The sequence below is a fragment of the Pongo pygmaeus genome, chromosome 22, assembly GCF_028885625.2.
Source record: "Pongo pygmaeus isolate AG05252 chromosome 22, NHGRI_mPonPyg2-v2.0_pri, whole genome shotgun sequence".
Taxonomy (NCBI): Eukaryota; Metazoa; Chordata; class Mammalia; order Primates; family Hominidae; genus Pongo; species Pongo pygmaeus.
Genome location: NC_072395.2, coordinates 1,514,267 through 1,536,215, shown reverse-complemented (window position 1 = coordinate 1,536,215; position 21,949 = coordinate 1,514,267). Strand labels below are relative to the sequence as shown.

The 21,949-nt window shown below is 39.4% G+C and overlaps 1 protein-coding gene across 1 annotated transcript; it reads right to left on the bottom strand.

The window, feature by feature from the left end:
• Positions 1-10,581: 10,581 nt before the first annotated feature.
• LOC134738987 (uncharacterized) lies at positions 10,582-19,813 on the bottom strand. The gene is made up of 4 exons (XM_063659930.1): positions 19,734-19,813; positions 14,811-14,888; positions 14,360-14,728; positions 10,582-10,831 (listed from the first exon to the last, which is right to left on the bottom strand). Exons 1-4 carry the CDS (start codon positions 19,811-19,813, stop codon positions 10,591-10,593), a joined length of 768 nt encoding a protein of 255 aa, XP_063516000.1. The 3' UTR covers positions 10,582-10,590.
• Positions 19,814-21,949: the final 2,136 nt, after the last annotated feature.

The window sequence follows — 21,949 nt, the reverse complement described above, 5'->3', positions numbered from 1 at the left end:
AGATGGATAGATTGCCAACAATTTTCTCCCATTCTGTAGGTTGTCTGTTCACGCTGTTGGTAGTTTCTCTTGCTGTGCAGAAGCGCTTTAGTTTAATTAGATCTGATTTGTCTATTCTGGCTTTTGTTGCCATTGCTTTTTGTGTTTTAGTCATGAAAACTTTGCCCATGCCTATTTCCTGAATGGTGTAGCTTAGAATTTCTTCTACGGTTTTTATGGTTTTAGGACTAACATTTAAATCTTTAATCCTTCTTGAATTAATTTGTGTATAAGGTTTAAGAAAGGGATGCAGTTTCAGCTTTCTATCTATGGCCAGCCACTTTTCCCAGCACCATTTATTAAATAGGGAATCCTTTCTCCATTGCTTGTTTTTGTCAGGTTTGTCAAAGATCAGATGGTTGTAGATGTGTGGTGTTATTTCTGAGGCCTCTGTTCTGTTCCATTTTTCTATAGATCTGTTTTGATATCAGTACCATGCTATTTGGTTACTGTAGCCTTGTAGTATAGATTGAAGTCAGGTAGTGTGATGCCTCCAGCTTTGTTCTTTTTGCTTAGATTTTCTTGGTGAAATGGGCTCTTTTTTGATGCCATATGAACTTTAAAGTGGTATTTTCTAATTCTGTGAAGAAAGTCATTGGTAGCTTGATGGGGATGCCATTGAATCTGTAAATTACCTAGGGCTGTATGACCATTTTCACTATATTGCTTCTTCCTATCCATGAACATGGAATGTCCTTCCGTTTCTTTGTGTCCTCTTTTATTTCGTTGAGCAGTGATTTGTAGTTTTCCTTGAAGAGGTCCTTCACATCCCTTGTAAGATGTATTCCGGGGTATTTTATTCTCTTTGTAGCAATTGTAAATGGGAGTTCACTCATGATTTGGCTCTCTGTTTGTCTGTTATTGGTGTATAGAAATACTTGTGGGTTTTGCATATTGATTTCTTATCCTGAGACTTTGCTAAAGTTTCTCATTGGCTTAAGGAGATTTTGGGCTGAGATGATGAGGTTTTCTAAATATACAATCATGTCATCTGCAAATAGAGATTATTTGACTTCCTAATTGAATACATTTGTTTCTTTCTCTTGCCTGATTGCTCTGGCCAGAATTTCCAACACTATTTTGAATAGGAGAGGTAAGAGAAGGCATTCTTGCCTGGTGTCAGTTTTGAAAGGGAATGGTTCCAGTTTTACTGATTTAGTATGATATTGGCTGTGGGTTTGTCATAAATAGCTGTTATTATTTTGAGATACATTTCATGAATATGTAGTTTATTGAGAGTTTTCATCAGGAAAGACTGTGAATTTTGTCAAAGGCCTTTTCTATATCTATGGAGATAGTCATGTGGTTTTTGTCATTGATTCTGTTTATGTGATGGATTACATTATTAATTAGTGTATGTTGCACCAGCCTTGTATTCCAGGGATGAAGACTACTTGATCGTGGTGGAGAAGCTTTTTGATGTGCTGCTGGATTCAATTTGCCAGTATTTTATTGAGGATTTTCACATCGATGTTCATGAAAGATATTGGCCTACAGTTCTCTTTTTTTGTTTTGTCTCTGCAAGGGTTTGGTATCAGGATGATACTGGTCCCATAAAATGAATTAGGGAGAATTTCATCTTTTTCTAATGACTGGAATAGTTTCAGAAGGAATGGTATGGTACCAGCTCCTTTTTGTACCTCTGGTAGGATTCAGTCTTGAATCCATCTGGTCCTGGATATTTTTTGTTGATATGCTATTAATTATTGCCTCAATTTCAGAGCCTGTTATTGGTCTATTCAGAGATTCAACTTCTTCCTGGTTTAATCTTGGGAGGGTGTATGTGTCCATGAATTTATTCATTTCTTCTAGACTTTCTAGTTTATTTGCATACACGAGTTTATAGTATTATCTGATGGTAGTTTCTATTTCTATGAGATCTGTGATGATATACCATTTAACATTTTTTATTGTGTCTATTTGATTCTTGTCTTTTTTCTTCTTTATTAGTCTTTCTAGTGGTCTACCAATTTTGTTGATCTTCTCAAAAAATCAGCTCCTAAATTCATGATTTTTTAAGGGTTTTTTTGAGTCTCTATCTCCTTTAGTTCTGCTCTTATCTTTCTTGACTTTTGCTTGCTTTTGAGTTTGTTTGCCCTTGTTTCTCTAGTTCTTTTAATTGTGATGTGGAGCTGACGATTTTAGGTCTTTCCTCCTTTCTCCTGCGGGCATTTAGTGCTATAAATTTCCCTCTACACACTGCTTTAGATGTGTCCCAGGGATTCTGGTGTTTTTTGTCATTGTTCTCACTGGTTTCAAGGAACATCTTTATTTTTGCCTTCATTTCGTTATTTACCCAGTAGCCATTCAGGAGCAGGTTGTTCTGTTTCCATGTATTTGTACCGTTTTGAGTGAGTTTCTTAATCCTAAGTTCTAATTGGATTACACTGTGATCTGAGAGAGAGTTTGTTGTGATATCTGTTCTTTTACATTTGATGAGGAGGGCTTACTTCCAATTATGTGATCAGTTTTCGAATAAGTGCGAAGTGGTGCTGAGAAGAATGTTTATTCTGTTGATATTGGGTGGAGAGTTCTGTAGATTTCTATTAGGTCCGCTTGGTGCAGAGCTGAGTTCAAGTCCTGGATATCCTTTTTAACCTTCTCTCTTGTTGATCTGTCTAATATTGACAGTGGAGTGTTAAAGTCTCCCATTATTATTGTGTGGGAGTCTAAGTCTCTGTGTAGGTATCTAAGGACTTACTTTATGAATCTGGGTGCTCCTGTGTTGAGTGCATATATATTTAGGGTAGTTAGCTCTTCTTGCGGAATTGATCCTTTTACCATTATTTAATAGCCTTCTTTGTGTCTTTTGATCTTTGTTGGTTTAAATTCTGTTTTATCAGAGACTAGGATTGCAACCCCTCCTTTTCTTTAATTTTTAATTTGTTTTGCTTTCCATTTGCTTGGTCGATCTTCCTCCATCCCTTTATTTTGAGCCTATGTGTGTCTCTGCATGTGAGATGGGTCTCCTGAATACAGCACACTGATGGGTCTTGACCCTTTATCCAATTTGACAGCCTATGTCTTTTTATTAAGGCATTTAGCCCATTTACATTTAAGGTCAATATTGTTATGTGTGAATTTGATCCTGTAATTTTTATGTTAGCTCACTGTTTTTCCCATTAATTGATGCAGCTTCTTCATTGTATCGATGGTATTTACAATTTGGCATATTTTTTGCAGAGGCTGGTACCAGTAGTTCCTTTCCATGATTAGTGCTTCCTTCAGGAGCTCTTTTAAAGCAGGCCAGGTGGTGTCAAAATCTCTCAGAACTTGCTTGTCTGTAAAGGATTTTATTTCTCCTCCACTTATGAAGCTTAGTTTAGCTGGATGTGAAATTCTGGGCTGAAAATTCTTTTCTTTAAGAATGTTGAATATTGACCCCCACTCTCTTCTGGCTTCTAGGGCTTCTGCTGAGAGATCTGCTGTTAGTCTGATGGGTTTCCCCTTGTGGGTAACCCGAACTTTCTCTCTGGCTGCCCTTAACATTTTTTCCTTCATTTCAACCCTGGTGAATCTGACAATTAGTGTCTTGGGGTTGCTCTTATCCAGAAGTATCTTTGTGGTGTTCTCTGTATTTCCTGAATTTGAATGTTGGCCTGCCTTGCTACATTGGGAAAATTCTCCTGACTAATATCCTAAGGAGTGTTTTCCATTCTCTCTGTCACATTTAGGTACATCGAGCAAACATAGATTTGGTCTTTTCACATAGTCCCATTTTTCCTGGAGGCTTTGTTCGTTTCTTTTCACTCTTTTTACTCTAAACTTGTCTTCTCACATTATTTTATTAATTTGATCTTCAATCACTGATATCTTTTCTTCCACTGGATTGAAACAGCTATTGAAGTTGTACATGTGTCACAAAGTTCTTGTGCCATGGTTATCAGCTCCATAAAGTCATTTAAGGTATTCTCTACACTGCTTATTCTAATTAGCCATTGTCTGACTTTTTTCAAGGTTTTTAGCTTCCTTACGATGTGTTTGAACATGCTTCTTTAGCTCAGAGAAGTTTGTTATTACCAGCCTTCTGAAGTCTCCTTCTGTCAACTCATCAAAGTCATTCTCCCTCCAGCTTTGTTCCATTGCTGGTGAGGAGCTGCAATCCTTTGGAGGAAAAGAGGTGGTCTGGTTTTTAGGATTTTCAGCTTTTCTGCTCTGGTTTCTTCCCATCTTTGTGGTTTTATCTAGCTTTGGTCTTTGATGTTGGTAACCTATAGATGGGGTTTTGGTGTGGATGTCCTTTTTGTTTATGCTGCTGCTATTCCTTTGTGTTTGTTGGTTTTCCTTCTAACAGTCAGGTCCCTCAGCTGCAGGTCTGTTGGATTTTGCTGGAGGTCCACTCCATACACTGTTTGCTTGAGTATCAACAGAGAAGGCTGCAGGACAGCAAATATTGCTGCTTGATCCTTCCCTGGAGGCTTCGTTGAAGAGGGTCGCTCACCTGTATGAGGTGTCTGTTGGCCCTTACTAGGAGGTGTCTCCTAGCTAGGCTACATGGGGTTCAGGGACCCACTTGAGGAGTCAGTATGTCCATTCTCAGAGCTCAAGCACCATGCCAGGAGAACCACTGCTCTCTTCAGTGCTGTCAGATGGGATGCTTAAGTCTGCAGAAGTTTCTGCTGCCTTTTATTCAGCTATGCCCTGCCCACAGAGGTGGAATTTATAAAGGCAGTAGGCCTTGCTGAGCTGTGAGTGGCTCTACTCTGTTCAAGCTTCCTGGCCACTTTATTTACCTACTCAAGCCTCAAAAATTGCGGATTCAGCTCCACATGCTCAGCTGCAGCGTGAAGGTTAATCTCAGACTGCTGTACTAGCAGTGAGCAAGGCTCTATGGGTGTGGGACCCAATGAACCAGGCACAGGAGAGAATCTCCTGGTCTGCCAGGTGCTAAGACTGTGTGAAAAGTGCAGTATTTGGGTAAGAGTGTCCTGTTTTTCCAGGTGCTGTCTGTCATGCCTTCCCTTGGCTAGGAAAGGAATATCCCCCAAATCCCTTGCACTTCCTGGGTGAGTTGATGCCCTGCCCTGCTTCAGTTCACCCTCCATGGGATGAACTCACTGTCCAACCAGTCCCAATGAGATGAATCATGTACCTCAGTTGGAAATGCAGAAATCACCCATCTTGTATTGATCGCACTGGGAGCTGCAGACCAGAGCTCTTTCTATTTGGCCATATTGGAATGAGAGTTTAAATCAATCAATTTAATATATCATATTAACAGAGTAAAGATGTAAACAACACAATCATCTCAAATAATGGAGAAATGTCAATTGACAATATTAATCATTTTTTCAAGATAAAAAACACTCAATAAACTACAAATAAAAAGAAACTAACATAACAAAAGATATGTAAATAACTCATCACCAACTGAGTTCAACAGCTCATGCCTATAGTCCCAACAGTTTGGTTGGCTCAGGTGGGTGGATGATTTTAGGTCAGGAGTTCCAGACCAGCCTGACCAACATGGTGAATCCCTGTCTCTGCAAAAAATGTTAACATTAGCTGGACGTTGTGGTGTGTGCCTGCAGTCCCAGCTATCAGGGAGGCTGAGGCATGAGAATAGCTTGAACTCGGGAGGTGGAGGTTGCAGTGAGCCCAGATTATGCCACTGCACTCCAGCCTGGGTGACGGAGCAAGATTCTAGCTCAAAAAAACAAAACAAAAAAAACCCCCCCAAAAAAAACAATCATCACTAATATTATACTGAATTCTGAAGTGTGGAAAGTTTATCCTCTAAGATTAATAATAAGGCAAGATATTCACTGTTGCCACATATATTCAAAAATAGCAGTGAAGGTCCTGGCAAAACAACTAGGCAATGAAAAAAAGAAAAGATCCACATTCTAAAGGAAGAAGTAAAATTTCCTGTTACTTATGATATAATGTTATTTACAAAAAATCCTAAATGCTGAAAACAATACCTGTTGGAACTAATAGTTGCATTTAGCAAAATTGCAGAATACAAAACTAAGTGAGTTTCTCTTCATTACAGTGTAAAATCCAAGTTTTTTAAATTCCATTGAAAATAGCATTAAGAAGAATATACTTTGGAATAAACAAGCAAAGAGATGTAAGACTAGTATACTAGAAGTTGCAAGATGTTGCTGAAGAAAAGTCACAAACAATGGGGAAGATATTCTATATTTATAGATTAGACAATTGAAAAGATATCCCATATTCATAAATTATAAAACAATGATCTTGTCTATACTAATGAATTCAACAACAGATTAAATGCAATAGCTATATAAATCATAACAATATTTACTTGCAGAAATACAAAATTCTAAAACATATGAAATCTCAAGACTGAAAATAGCCAATTAAACTTGTAAAAGAATGTCAAGTGTGGAGCCCTCACAATTTTTAAATCAAAAACTAATTGCAGTGCTGTTGAACTCTTTTCAAATGTGGTATTTTGAGGCCAGGTTCTATGGCTTATACGTGTAACCTCAGCACTTTTTGAGGCCGAGGTAGGAGGATTGCTTGAACCCAGGAGATCAAACCACACTGGGCATCATAGTGAGAACCCCCATTGCTACAAAAAAAATGAAAATTAAAATTAACCTGGCAATGTGACATGAACCTGTAGTCTCAGCTATTCCAGAGGCTGAGGTGAGAGGATTGCTTAAGCCTGGGAGAGCAAGGCTGCAGTTAGCCATGGTCGCACCGGTGCACCCCAGCCTGGATGACAGAGAACCTGTCTCAAAAAGTAAAAAGGAGAAAATCTAAAAAGAAATGTATTAAATCAAGACATGTAGACATAGTAAATAATAGAGACACCCCTCTCCATATAAGCCTTGTATATATGGTCAAAATGATCTTCAGCAAAGGTGCAAAGGCCAACTTATGGGGAGGAATAGCCCCCTTTAACAAAAAACGGTATGAAGACTTGCTATCAATATGTAAAATACAGAAGTCAGAATTGTAGTTTATATTATATTTTTAAAAAAACTCAAAATGTGTAAGTCTGAAAGCCTTACACAAAAATATAAGGGAAAAATATTCAAAATTATGCCATGGAATTTGGCAATGGGTTCTTGAATGCCACCAGGCCGACATCCCTGGAGCATCCATCCGCTCACTGCTTCCTGGTGCTGGGTCCTTCCACACCTGTCGCACCTGTGCTCTGAGGGGCACGAGCCAGGACACCACTCCGAGCACAGGGCACAGGCCGGGCGTTCGCGGGCTATTGGAGGGCAGGCTGTCCCCATGACCGCCTCAGGCGCCGGAGGGAGGACAGCCTGATCCGAGTCTGCGGAAGGAGGAAGAAGCTCGTGTCCTGAGCCAGCAGGAACCCAGAGGAAGATGCGGGACACAGCGACACAGGGGTGGATGCCATAAAAATATACGGCATATATTTTGAAACATGAGCGCAATTTGAATAATTAGAATATCTAAAAACTCTAAAGATTGTTATGCTGAAACTGCACCAAAATTCATCATTCCAGTGACTACAGGGAATTTTTAATAGTTGTTATTTTTATAATAAAATTAAACTGTAATGAAATAACTGACTTTCAAACTTCAGCAAGAGGACAAATATTCAGCCAGGGGTATCAGTTCCCGGTTTCTGCTCCGGGTTCTCTCTGGTCTCCCACAGCCCCTCCTGCATCACCCAGGTCTAAGGAGCCACCTGGCCTGGCCTGCGTCCCCTCATCCCTCCCCTTCCCCACTCAGCTCCTGAAGCCCCCTCCTGGGGCAGGGTGGCGAACCATCCAGACCGCGAAGCTCCCTCACCCAGGGCAGCACAGCTCCGCCCCTCTCCGCACCTGCCCAGCTCCTGGCAAAGGAGTCGCCTGGGCCTGGCCCGCTGCCCGACCCCCAATGCCTGCGCTGTGCCTGCAAAGGCGACGCTGACAACAAGAGGTGCCAGATTCCGCGGCGCAACCCGCCCAGAGTGCAGGGTCCCACTCACCTGGGAGCGGGGCCACGTCCCTCCCGGTAGGCGATGGAAATAAGATTGTTTCCCTTTTTATTTTACTTAAAACTGGTAGAATATTACATTATGAAGTACCCATGACTCTGTCAGTAAATTTGAGCAAACGTTTATTAGTTTTTTCAGTTTAAGTAGTTCTTATGTTTCTATTATTAAGGTGAAATTTAACTTCTATCTGAAATCAGTAAGATGCAGAGAGATTTTAATGACAAGTGAATATTTTTTTTCTCAGGGGGAACTGAATTATGAATTGAATGAATGAATTATGAATTAAATGAATGAATTCATTACCGAGGTAGAGAGGACACTAACCAATCGGTAGTTTTAATCAATCTGTATTCCCTCCCTCCTCCCTCTTTGTTTTTTATTTGTTTGTTTGTTTGTTTGTTTTTGAGACAGAGTTTTGCTCCGTCGCCCAGGCTGGAGTGATGTGACGCAATCTTGGCTCACAACAACCTCCGCCCCCCGGGTTCAAGTGACTGTCCGCCTCAGACCCGCAAGTAGCTGGGATTACAGGCTCCAGCCACCATGCCCAGTTAATTTTTGTGTTTTCATTAGAGGTGGGGTTTCACCACGTAGGCCAGCCTGGTCTCAAACCCCTGACCTCGGGTGATCCGCTCACCTTGGCCTCCCAAAGTGTTGGGATTACAGGCGTGAGCCACCAGTCCCGGCCCCTCCCGCCCCTCTGTATTATGACCATCTGTACCTAGCATTTAGCTCCCACTTATGAGACAGAACATGCGGTATTTTGGGTTTTTTTTGCTTTTGCATAAGTTTGCTGGAAACAATGCATCCATGTTGTTTCAAATGGCATAATTTTGAGTTTTTTATGGCTGTATAGTATTCCATGAGTCTTTATCCAGATCACGACTGCTGGACGCCTGGGTTAAGTCTATGTCTTTGTGATTGTGAATACTGCTGTGATAGAAATATGGCTACATGTGTCTTTTTGGTAGGATATTTATTTTCTTTCGGGTATATACCCAATAATGGGGTTACTGGGTTGAATGGTAGTTCAACTCTCAGTTCTTTAAGAAATCCCCAACCTGCTTTCCACAGTGGCTGAACTAATTTACATTCCTTCAGAAAGTGTATAAGTGTTCTCTATTCTCTAAATCTTCACCGATATGTGTTTTTCTTTTGACTTTTTAAAAAAAAAGCCATTCTGACTGGTGTGAAATGGTATTTCATTTCGGTTTTGATTTGCATTTATTTAATAAATAATGATGATGAGCACTTTTACATATGTTTGTTGGTTGCTTGTGTGTACGTCTTCTTTTGAGAAGTGTCTGTTCATGTCCTGTTGCCCACTTTTTAATGGAGTTACTTGCTGCTTGCTTGTTGATTTGTTAAGTTCCTTATAGGTTCTGAATAATAAACCTCTGTTAGATGCGTAGTTTGTGAATATTTTCTTTCATTCTATGGGTTATCTCTTTACTACCTTGATAGTTTCTCTTGTTGTGGAACAGTTTCTCAGTTTAATTAAATCCCACTTGTAATTTTTGTTTTAGTTGCAATTGCTTTTGAGGACTTAGCCATAAATTATTTGCCAAGGCCATTATCAAGAAAAGTATTTCCTAGGTGTTTTATAGCTTGAGATTTTACATTTAACTCTTTAATCCATCTTAAGTTAATTTTTGTATTTGGTGAAATGTGGGGGTCTAGTTTTATTCTTCTGCATATGACTAGCCAGTTATCCCCACATTATTTATTAAACAAAACGTCTTTTTCCCATTGCTTGCTTTTATCAACTTTGTTAATGATGTGATGGTGGCAGGCATGTGGACTTAGTTTCTAGTACTCTAGTCTGTTCCATTGGTCTATGTGTCTGTTTTTCTACCAGTACCATGTTGTTTTGATTACTATAGTCTTCTAGGATAGTTTGAAGTAATGTAATATGATGTCTCTATCCTTAGTATTGCTTTGGCTTGGCTATTCAGACTCTTTTTAGGTTCCATATAAATTTTAGATGTTTTCTATTTTGTGAAAAATGACATTAGTAGTTGGATAGGAAAAGCATTGAATCTGTAAATCGCTTTGAGCAGTATACCCATCTACAAGCAGATGATACTCCAGTATATGTTCTGTGGTTGATGAGTGAAGTGTATTGTAATTCCAAATGGTCAAGCATTGAATTTAAATGCAGAATTTCTTTATTAGTTTTGTGCATCAATGATCACTCTAACACTGTCATTGGGGTGTGTTCCAATCTGTGTGCTCCAATGTTGGCTGCATTTCTATTTAGAATATATATATTGCATATATATTTAGAATATATTAAAATATATTTTACTTACTGGTACTTCACTCACTTTTATTAGTTGGATGCCATCATGGGGGCAGTTTGTCTCCATTCTCCTTCCCTGGATCTGGTGTCTCCTACATGATTCTGGTGGATTCCTATTCTTCTTCTTAAATTAAAGCTCAGAGAGTTGACATTTATGCACTATTGTGCTATGTCCATGTGGCTGAAGCATGCTTAAAGTCTCTAATCCATCACCTTGAAAAAAAAATTTAATCTGAGTTTAGAAAAGGAAAATTGTATGTTTTATTAAGTGGTTGTTATTCTCGAGCTAAAAGATTAATCTCATAAATACACACATTTATCTTCAGTGCCAGAACCAAATAATTAATAGATGCCACCAACACGTATCAGCACAGTCATATTGTTTGTGTTTTACTGTCATTTTGGATACAAGAATAGTAAGAAAAAAATTGACTTTAAGACACAATGGTATCCACATTATAAGAATTGTAGTAGTTGGCTCAAAAACTGGTGTCTTTCTCCAATGGATCCCTGGAGGTAGTTGGAGATAATCTTGGACAGAAGAACACCAGGGTTCCCATGGACTGGAGTTGAGAGATAACAAAAGATACAGTTAAATTTGAGCTTCAGATAAATAATAGATAAAATTTAGTGTATTTACATTTAAAGTATTGCATACACATATTGCATGCAAGTATGCAGATATCATAATAGAAAATTATTACTTTTTTCACAATCTTGAACTTAAGTATATCTATATGACTATTTGCTGAATCTTGTAGCTCCACCATGAAAATAATCATGGGTCTTGGAAAATATGATATGTACCTGGAGAAGTCATATAGAATTAAAATTTATAGAATTCATATAGTTTGGTCAGAGTGTAAAAGAGTGTAATCAGCTCCTAACAAATACATTCGAAATGTGAAATCTGAATACAAACGTCAGCACTCACTTTAAGAAGTGACAATTAAGCTAGAGTGAATCCCCTGACCACTCTCAGAAGACACATAATGCATTCGAGACCAGCCTGGCCAACATGCAGAACCATGTCTCTACTAAAAATATAAAAATTAGCCAGGTATGGTGGTTTGCACCTGCAATCCCAGGTGCTTGAGAGGCTGAGGCAGTAGAATCACTTGAACACCAGAGGCAGAGGTTACAGTGAGCTGAGATCACACCATTGCACTCCAGCCTGGGCAACAAGAGCAAGACTCCGTCTCAAAAAAAAAAAAAAAAAAAAGTAGAGGACAGATAATGCATATCAATGTGATCATTATTATGCTTCACTTTAGGCTATTCTCCATAGAATAAGTTCCAAAGTATGTGATCATCATGGATAATGGTGGAGAAGATGACATAATTAATGAATCTTTATGTTGTAGGTTATCTCTTAGGTATTAAATCTATGTTGGATAAAGAACATCTGAAGTGAGATTGCTATGATTTTGAAGATAATATCAAATTATTTTCTGCAAGTTGCATTTGGTCACTGTGAGACAACTTACTGATGCGTGGAAAAATGCCAACCACCATGATTTACATATAATTTACATTACAAAATTTTAGAAGAGAAACCAAACTCTTTGAGGGATTTTAAAGAGGATTATTTTGAGCTTATATGAATGACTGTGGCCCAGGGAATCGCAGGTTTAAGGAGTCCTGACAAACTGCATGCAAAGCAGTTGAATTACAGTTGATTTTCCATTTTAGAGAGGGAGAAATTAGAGGGGAATACATAAATCAATACACAGAAGGTATACTTTTATTTGACCCAAAAAAGATTCTTTGAAAGATCAAGCCTTTTACTATATTGACTGAGCAAAATATGGAAGACTAATTATTAAAATTATAAATGAAAGCTGAGCCATTACTACCAACTTTACAGAAATACAAAAGGATTACAGGAGTATACTGTGAACAACTTTCTAACAACAAATTAGGTGCCCTGGATGAAATGGAAGAATCGCTAGAAAGACACAAACTACCAAAGTGGCTCAAGAAGAAAGAGAAAATCTGAATAGACCTATAACCTAGGAGATTGAATTCGTACTTGAAAGCGATTAACAAAGAAACATTTATGACCAAATAGCTGCATTAACTGCTGAGTCAACCTAACATTTAAAGAAGAATTAATACCATTTCTTCTCAAACTCTTCTGACAAAATATATGAAGAAGGAATACTTGCTAATTCATTTTTTGATAAAAGCATTATCCTTATACCAAAGTCAAAGAGAGCACAAAAGAGAGAACTACAACACTATATCCCTTATGAATATATAAGCAAAAATCTCAGCAAAATACTAGCAATACTAGCAAAATACTAGCAGCAATATTGTATAATCAAAGGATTGTAAACTATCACCCTGTGAGATTTATCCCCAAAATGCAAGGGTAGCTCAACAAAAAAAAATCAATCAGTGTAATACACTGTCACAATAAAATGAATAAGCACGTGATTATTTCAATTGATGCAGAGAAAATGTTGATGAAATACAACACCTTTCTATAATAAAAATACTCAATAAACTAGGCATAGAAGGGAACTTCTGCAACATGACAATGGGATGTATAAAAAACCAACAGTTAATATCATGATCAATGATGAAACACTGAAAGCTGTTTTCCTAACATCTAGAACAAGACAAGGATGCTGTATTTGCCACTTGTATTCAACGCAGCACTGGCAGTTCTAGCCAGAGCAATTAGGCAAGACAAAGAAATAAAAAGCATCTAAATTAGAAATAAAAAATAGGAGTAAAATTATATCTACACATGATCATATGTGTATAAAGCTCCAAACAAAACACAAAACCATTTATAACTAATAAAAGAGGCAGGATCCAAAACAAACATAGGCAAAGGAGCTATATTTCTGTATAGTTGTAAAGAACTATGAAAACATTTTTAAAAATTCCATTTATAATAGCATCAAAGAATAAGTTATTCAGGCATAAATCTAACCAGGATGGTATACACAAAACTTTGCTGAAAAAAACTAAAGAGAGTGGAAATAACTGGAAAGACATTCTGCGTTCATGGGTTGTAAGACAATATTGTTAAGATGACAATACCATCTAAAGTAATCTACAGATTCAATGCAGTACCATCAAAATTCCAAAGGCATTTTTGCAGAAACAGAGAAACTTATTCTAAAATCATGCAAAAACTCAAAGGATCTGACAGACAAAACAGTCTTGAAAAAGAATATTGGAAAACTCACATTTTTCAGTTTCACAGCCTACTACAAATCTACAGTAGTTAAGAGAGTGTGGTACTGGCATAAGACCAATAAACTTTTAGACCAATAGAATAGAACAGATTTGAGATCCTACAAATTAGTGCTCACATATACGGTCAATGACTGTTCAACAAGGTGGCCAAGTCTAGTCAAGGGAGGAAAGAACAGTCTCTTCAACAGCTGGATGTCAGTGCACAAGAGAGAAGTTAGACCCCTACCTTGCAGTATACACAAAAATTAATTTTAAATTAATAAAAGACTTAAATTTAAGGACTAAAAATATGTAACTCTTAGAAGAAAACACAAGGTAAACCTTTATGACCTCTGAGTTTTAAGTGTATTTTGAAATATGACAGAAAAGCACAGATAACAAAATAAAATACATGTAAATTAGATTTAATCAAAATCTAATTTTGATCGCCAGCGCGCCCAGCCTGAGGGCCCCCACGCCGTGCCTCCCGCCCACTCCTCCACCTGAGGGAGATCGGGGCCGCTGGCACGGGCACTCGGCAGTCACCCCATGCGGAGTTGAGCGGCGGGTTCTCAGTACTCGCTCCTGTGCAGTCGCTGCCGCCGGGCAAAATGCCTGGTTTGGCCACAGCCCCTGGGACACCTGGCCCTGGTTCTGCGATGCTGGGAGCGCGAGGGGGCTCGGGGGTTGTCAGGCAGCCTGCTGCCTGCACACAGAGAGCGACTGCAGCTTGGGCGCCCAGGCGGCGGGGAATGGTCTGGGTGGCCTCTGGAATGCGTGCGCGCCAGGCCTGAGGACCCCCCTGGTGGTGCCACCTGCCCCGCTGCTGGGCGCCTCCCTGCGCCTGCGCCGGCGCTGGGCCTTTGCGGGGGCGGAGCTGCGTTCTCCTCAGCACAGACCTGGAGAGCATCGTGAGGGCGGAGCTGAGTTCTCTGCACAGACTTCGGAGATACAGCGAAGGAGGAGCAGTGTTCTCTTCAGCACAGATCTGGGCGGGCGAGCGTGGGGCACCGCGAGGGCGGAGCTGCTTTCTGCTCAGCACAGACCTGAAGAGCATCGTGAGGGCGGAGCGGAGTTCTCTGCACAGACTTCGGAGATACAGCGAAGGAGGAGCAGTGTTCTCCTCAGCACAGACCCGGACAGGCGGGCCGGGGGCACCGCGAGGGCGGAGCTGCTTTCTGCTCAGCACAGACCTTGGGGGCACTGCCTCGCTTTGGGACAACTCGGGGACGCATCGACGGTGAATAAAATCCTTCCTGTTTGTAGCCCTGAATAATCAGCGTCAGAGACCAGTTAGAAGGGTTCAGTATGGAAAATGGGAAACCAAAAGCCCCTCTGAATCCTGCCCACCGAGATTCTCCCCAGCCAAGGCGAGGCGGCCGCAGTGCGAGATCCACACCGCCGCCTCGGAAGACAAATGCAGCATTCCTAATGCAGACATGACACCCAAAATATGACACCCCTATTCCTCATGTAACAAGCACCTGTAATGCTAATGCACTGCCTCAATACAAAAATATTAATATAAGATCCGCAATCCCCTCGCTGCCGTGCAGTCCTAAGACAGCAATCATAATAATCAACATTGACATAGTCAATACAAACGTAGTAAAGAACCTAGGGTTAAGGTTGGTGCTAGGGTTAGGGGTTAGGGGTTAAGTTTAGGGTTAGGGGTTGGAGATAGGGGTTGGGGTCAGAGTTAGGGGTTAGGAGTCAACGTTTAGAGTTAAGCGTTAAGAGAGGTTAGGGGTTAGGGATTAGGAGTTAGGGTTGGGTTAGGGTGAGGGTAAGGGTTGTGGTTAGGGGTTAGGGTTAAGGATTAGGGTTAGGGGTTAGGGTTAGGGTCAGGGATTCGGGGTCATGGTTAGGGGTCAGGGTCAGGGGTCAGGGTCAGGGGTCCCAATCTGTGGGTTGGCTCTTTACTCTGCTGACTGTTCCCTTTGCCATGCAAGAGCTCTTTAGTTTTATTAAGTCCCAGCTATTTATCTTTGCTTTTATTACATTTGCATTTGGGTTCTTGGTCTTGAAATCCTTGCCTATGCCAATGTCTAGAAGGGTTTATCCCGTGTTATCTCCTAGAATTTTTATAGTTCAGGAATTAGGTTTAAGTTCTTAATCTATCTTGAGTAGATTTTTGTATAAGGTGAGAGATGAGAATCCAGTTTTATGCCCCTACATGTGGCTCGCCAATTATCCCGACATCATGTGTTGAAAATGGTGTCCTTTCCCCACTTTATGTTTTTGTTTACTTTGTCGAAGATCAGTTGGCTGATGATACTTGGGCATATGTCTAAACAAAACATGTATAGATCTGTATGCAGAAAATCGTGAAACACTAATGCAAGAAAATAAAGAACACTTAAATGAAGGGACTTGTTATATTAATGAACTGGAAAACTCAATGTGATAAAGACAGATCTACTGATTTAACATAATGTCAATGAAAATACCAGCTGAATTTTTGGTAGATATAAATAAGCCGATTCTAAAATTCATATGGAAAGGCAAAGGAACCAGAATAGCTAAAAACAATTTTGGAAAAAAAGAATAAATTTGGAGGAATCAAACTATCCTGTCTTAAGATTTACTATCAAGCTACAGTAAATATGATATCTTGGTACTGGTGAAGAGAGACACACATAGATCAATTTAGCAGAACATGGTACAAAAATAAACCCAAATAAGTAGTGTTGGGATGGTTGGTCATTCATATGTAAAGACATAAACCCCAACTTAACCATCGCATATTGTTAAAATTTTAACTCACAATGGATCACAGATTTAAGTGTAAAACCATAAAACTGCTAGAACAAGAGAAAATCTTCATGACCAGGGGCTAGGCAGACTTCTTAGATATGACATCAAAAGCACAATCCAAAAAAGATAACATTGATAAATCAGATGTCATTAAAATTAGAAATTTTGTTCTGCAAAAGACACTATTAAGAGAATGAAAAGACAAGCTGCAGGCTGAGAAGAAATATTTGCAAATCACACATCGAAAAAAGGACTTATAGCCAGAATATATAAATAGCTCTCAAAAATCAACAATAGGAAAAATATAACCCAATGTAAAACTGGGCAAAGCATGCATACAGACACTTCCGCAAAGAAGATATAAGGATGGCAAAGAAACAACAACAAAAAAGTAATATCTGCTGACCACCATTAGCCATTAGGGAAATGTAAATTAAACTCACAATGCTTAGAATGGCTAAAATAAAAAAATAAGGAAAATACTAAGTGCTGATGAAGATGTAAATAAACTGGAATTTTCTACATCATTGGTGAGAATGCAAAATGGTACAGTTACTACACTTTGGCAGTTTCTTATAAAGTTAAACATGCATTTCCCATATGACCCAGTAACCCTACTCCTGGCTTCGTATCCTACAGAAATAAGCACAAAAAAGTTACATGAATGTTTATATCAGCTCTATTCAGAAATGCCAAAAAGTGGGGGAAAATGTCTATTAACCAGTGAATAGATGAACTATGATATATCCATAAACTGGATACTTCTGTTAACCAGAAGTAAACAGAAATGAAGTATTGATACGTATAACAACTTGGATGAATGTCAAGAGCAATTTGCTGTGTAAAAGAATCCGGTCTCAAATCTGACATAAAGCGTCAGTCCATTGATATGACATTCTCAAAAAGAGAAAGCTATAGAGTTTTAGTGCTTATGGTAGTTGCCAGTAGTTACAGGTATGGTGAGGGGTAATTATGAGGGAAGACATGAGCGGAGTTTTTGGGGTGATGGAAATGTTATTTTTCTGACTACGATAGTCATTACACAAACTATGCCTGTGTTGTAATAGAATTGTACCCCAAAAATAACAAAACAGTCAATTTTACTGTAGAAACAATTTTTAAAAACCTGTTTTAAAATCCTGGAAACACAATCTCAGTTATAAGGTATGGTCTATCAATGTTGCTATCATTTCTAACAATTTGTTTCTTAGGAATTTTTTTTAGATTATCAAAACATAACCAATCATTGCTCTTCAACTCTTCAATACTCTGAAATAGTTAGTGGATTATATAACCTACCAATATTAAGTGAGACTAAGGAATATATCCAAGGGTTATTTATATTCTATTTTGATACCTAGTTACAATTCTACACTGCAAATCCTTGATGCCAGCTGTCTGTTGAGTAACTACTCTAACCATAAACACTTAACAACTTTGTACGATGTGCTGGACACATAGAGAAAAATATGACATGGTCCCAGAAATAGAAGAACTTTCAGTGTATGGATTTAGATAAAGAGAAATAAGAAACAAGGAGCTATAAAACCTAGGCAAGGCAAACTCCACACTGGAACAAAAAATTCATCACCATCCTTCTCCAAGGTACCACTCTCTTGCGTCCCCTAGCGTCCTCAAGTAATTACCATTCTGTAAGCTGCAACGAATGAAAACCTTAGAGTAGCTGCTGGCATTTCCCTTTCACGGTCTTGGATATAAGCAATTTATGATCACCAATGTTTGACAATTATGACAATCAATCAAACAATATTATTCTAAGTCAATGTTAGAGATGTGGTTTAAAATACTGAAACAAACAAAAAAAAAAGGGGCAGGGAGTTGATCAGAGACTGGCAAATGTTAACAAAGCTTGAAGCTGGGTGATGCTTCCACAGAATTATTTTAGTCATATTACATTTGGCTATGCTTATAAATTTCCATAGTAAAAACTTAAGGGTAAAATAAAAGCTATGAAGCCTATTTGGTTAAACATGGGTAAAAATCCAAAAAGAAGTCTACTGGAAGAGGAAAACATTGAATTAATATTGTTATTGTTATATCTTGTGGTTAGCATAATTAAATTTTTTCTTTTACTCTTTCTATACTTTCTTAATCTTTTACAATATGCAATCATTTATATAATCAGAATATGAACTGTAAATATTTCAAATAAAATTAAATTACAGATAACTAAAAAAAAAATCAAAAATTCAAAGCTCATTAACCTGGCTTTTACGGTCCTCTAGAAAAATCCAAACATGTCTTCTGAAGCTGACACTAAACACATCAAGAACTAAGGCAATGGATGGAAACTATCTGAATTCAAATCCCAGCTCAGGCTCTTACCACCTGGGTGACCTAAAGATAAACCACCTATGCTGTGTGACTCTTTGCTTATCTTTAAGATGAGAATGGTGGCACCCAACCCAGCCACAAAGGGCTCTTGTGAGGATTAAATATGTTAATTCATATCAAACGCTTAGAATGAACAGCACTCAATGTTTAAATACTATCTTTATTACTCATGCCCAAGTACTCCCTCATCCATTTCTGCATTTATTGAACAAATATCAGGGCATCTTCGAGCAGAATTTGCTAATGAATGAAGGAAATATCGTCTCCCCTGGGAAGAAAGGATGATAAGTACTGCTCAGGTGAGACTCCGCTGCCAAGTGCCAAAGGGTCATTCCCTCCTTCTCCCTGCAGCCTTTTTCAAGAAGTCAAGGCTAAAGAAGGAAAGGAAGATGGAAGAAATCAGAACTCCTGCATAAATTACAGTGGACTGCCCAGACAGCCCGGAGTGATCCTCTCCTAAAGAAAAATCTCTCAGTGATCAGAAAAGGGCCAGGGATACTCTCCAGCTGGAGCTCTGACCCCATCCTGGGTTCACAGAAGCTTTCAGGGAACTGAGTCCTTCTCAGAAAATTAAAAAGTGCTAAAAACAAGAGGTCCATCTTCTACCACCTGTCAGGCTCTGTTCCAAGTCTTTTTATTTAACTCTCAAAAGAACTCCATTAGATAGATACTAGCACCATTTTAAAGAAAAAGAAACATAGGCAGAGAGATTAAGATATTCGCCTTTTATTATACTGCTAGGAAATCGCAGAGCTGGCTGATGGTCAGGGGAAAGGGTTGGGGGAGTACAGAACCCAGGAGATCCCCAGTCCCTGCGATGTAGGATCCTGGACCCCTGGCTCTAAGTGGGTATGCGCTAGCTGCCCCACGTTGGAGAAGGCTAATTCAAAGAAAACAAATCCCACCCTTCACCGCAAGTGGATTCTCCTCCCCTAGAGCTACTTCCCAGTTGCTACTGGCCCCCAGCAAAGTGAACATAAGTATGGACGGAAGGAGCAGGACGCAGAGCGGGCAGGGTCATCTTTCTGGGAGGAAAGAAGGCCATGGCCTAGCGTATCTTGGGCGGAAGTGGCTCTGGCTACGGAGACCTCCTGGACTACGCTTCCCAGAATTCCCGACGGGATCAGGGAGACGGCCACAGCCTCCTAGAGCGGAAGTTACCCGACTACACGGGACTCCCTAACTACACTTCCCAGAATTCCTACGAAAACTCTCCACTTCTCTGCCTGCCTAGGATGCATTTCCTGGTTCCAAGCTGAGAGCCTGGATCATATTTCACATGTGCTGGTCCCAAAGGAATTCCTTAACTCCCCCTTCCTGGAAACGAAATGCTTCCAAAGACAGAGAGCTCCTATATATATTTCTCTGTTTTCCCCAGAGGACCGTGCATGAAAGGCGCCTTTCCTGGCGCGTGTGTCTCTGACCCTCTGGATCTTCTGGACAATTCCCAGAATTTCTTGCAGGGCAGCACTTCCCCTTAAGTCATCTCTTTCTCGTTTGGATAGTCAGTATTTGTATAGTCACTACTCTCTTTTGGTTAGCCCTCTAATTTTATACTGCTAGTCCAGCTCTACTGCCTTCTCCTTAGAGTTTGAATTTATTTTTCTTCAAACGCTACACAAACCCAAATAAACTCAACCAAAGCGGACTTTACCTACCTTCCTACCTACCAAGAAAATATCCCATAAAGGAGAGAACGGAGAAGTTTGCAATACAGGAAGAAAAAAAAAGAATTACAGAATGGAAGCGATGTGTGTGCTAAAAACGCAGGCACTTAGAGGAAATTGGGCTGATTTGTACTGGACACCAAATTTGAGGAATACAGGATCTCAACCTTTCTTTGACTGGATTGCTTTTTTATTCCATTTTGGTGTGGACGCGTCTGAAACTGATAGTGCTGCTGCTACCTACCATAATGTGTTTGTTGCAAGACCCACAAGAACGTGGATGCCAAGAATCCACAAAAAAACAGATGCAACCATTGATGAGGCCATAAGCAGAAACAGCAAGTGGTTCCCACGATTTCTCTGCTTTAATAAGGAAAATAGTAGGGCTGTACTGATACAGACAAAATGTTATTATTATGGGAAGGGATAAGTCCCTTGTAAAACCTTGAAATTTTTTTCTTCTTTGAGAAAAATCTATCACCTATTTTCACCTTGCTCTTGATATAGCAAATATTGTACGTTGTCTTACGGAGGATGATTGAGGGAGGACGGTGAATGGGTTGACTCAATCCAGAAAAGGAAGAGGAAAATAAAAAGACATAACGACCAATCTGTGAAAATGCTCAGTGGCTTAAGACACTATTAAGAGATGAGACTATTTGATTCTTTATTTAACTCCTTTCCAAGGAAATGTTTTTGAAAATCCATACGGTTTACATATTAAAGAGGATCAATCTGATAATAGGTGATTTTTTTGATAAAATGAAAGGAAAATTTGAAAATCAAAGTGACAGAATAATAATACTTTGTATACTTCCACTTCCAGTAATAAAAAAATGAGTGATTTGGAACAAACATCTAGCAGAGGAAAGGTGAGCAAACTTTTTAAATGTCAAAAGGCATCAAATGACAAGATAATTGAGAAATGCTGGGCCAAAATTCAGAAACGGTTGGGAGTGTCATGCATTTGGGGCTACTTTTCTCCTGGGGATGCTGGTCTAGTCTAGGATCTGAAAAGCCTAGAAGATCTGCAGCGCTTTTGACACGTATATGAAGCTGGGGGAACAAAAGATTCTAGCAAAAACTAAAATGCACATCTTTTCAAGCGCATATAAGATTTGTACAAATGAGTAAAATGATATGGGATTTCAAAATACTGAAATACTATGTTTTCGAATACAGTGAAATTTGGCTAGAAATCAATAAAAATACAACTAAATGATTCATGTGTGCATTTAATAAATATTGTCTCATCTCCAAACCCACCATTCTTCACTCTGCTTCATGGGGCTGGAATGGGGGAATCTGCAGCCAATCTTTCCCGACCTCCACACCCCCAATCTGGTTCTGTGTTTGGCAACTATTAGCTGAAGAGTATAGGGGTGGTGGGGGCAGGGAGATATACTATATCCTGTGCCTGCCAGCCAGCAGTACTTTTTCCTGTAGCAACTGCCTAATTTTCAGTTTTTCTAACACTTGAATACCTATTTCATCATGGCTTTTTATAAACATTATTAAACAACTTCCCAAAGACTGACCCTTAGATGTCTAAGTCCTAAAACTGCAGGGCCCTGTTTCTGAGCTCAGAGACCTCAGACCCAGCTGAACAATGGCCTCTCCTTAGGTCTGAGTTTCAGGTGAGCATGACCTTCCTCCAAGCTTCTAAATTTTAGTAATTCCTTTTTCTTCACTTTGTTTCCTCAGACCTCA

What these genes read in the sequence shown, in the direction of transcription:
- LOC134738987 (XM_063659930.1), bottom strand. Translation starts at nt 19,813, where the DNA reads ATGCATCCTAGGCAGGCAGAGAAGTGGAGAGTTTTCGTAGGAATTCTG. An exon ending in AGGGAGTCCCGTGTAGTCGG is followed by an intron (nt 14,889 to 19,733) that starts GTAACTTCCGCT and finishes TGTCTGCATTAG; the next exon opens with GAATGCTGCATTTGTCTTCC. An exon ending in CTTGGCTGGGGAGAATCTCG is followed by an intron (nt 14,729 to 14,810) that starts GTGGGCAGGATT and finishes CTGATTATTCAG; the next exon opens with GGCTACAAACAGGAAGGATT.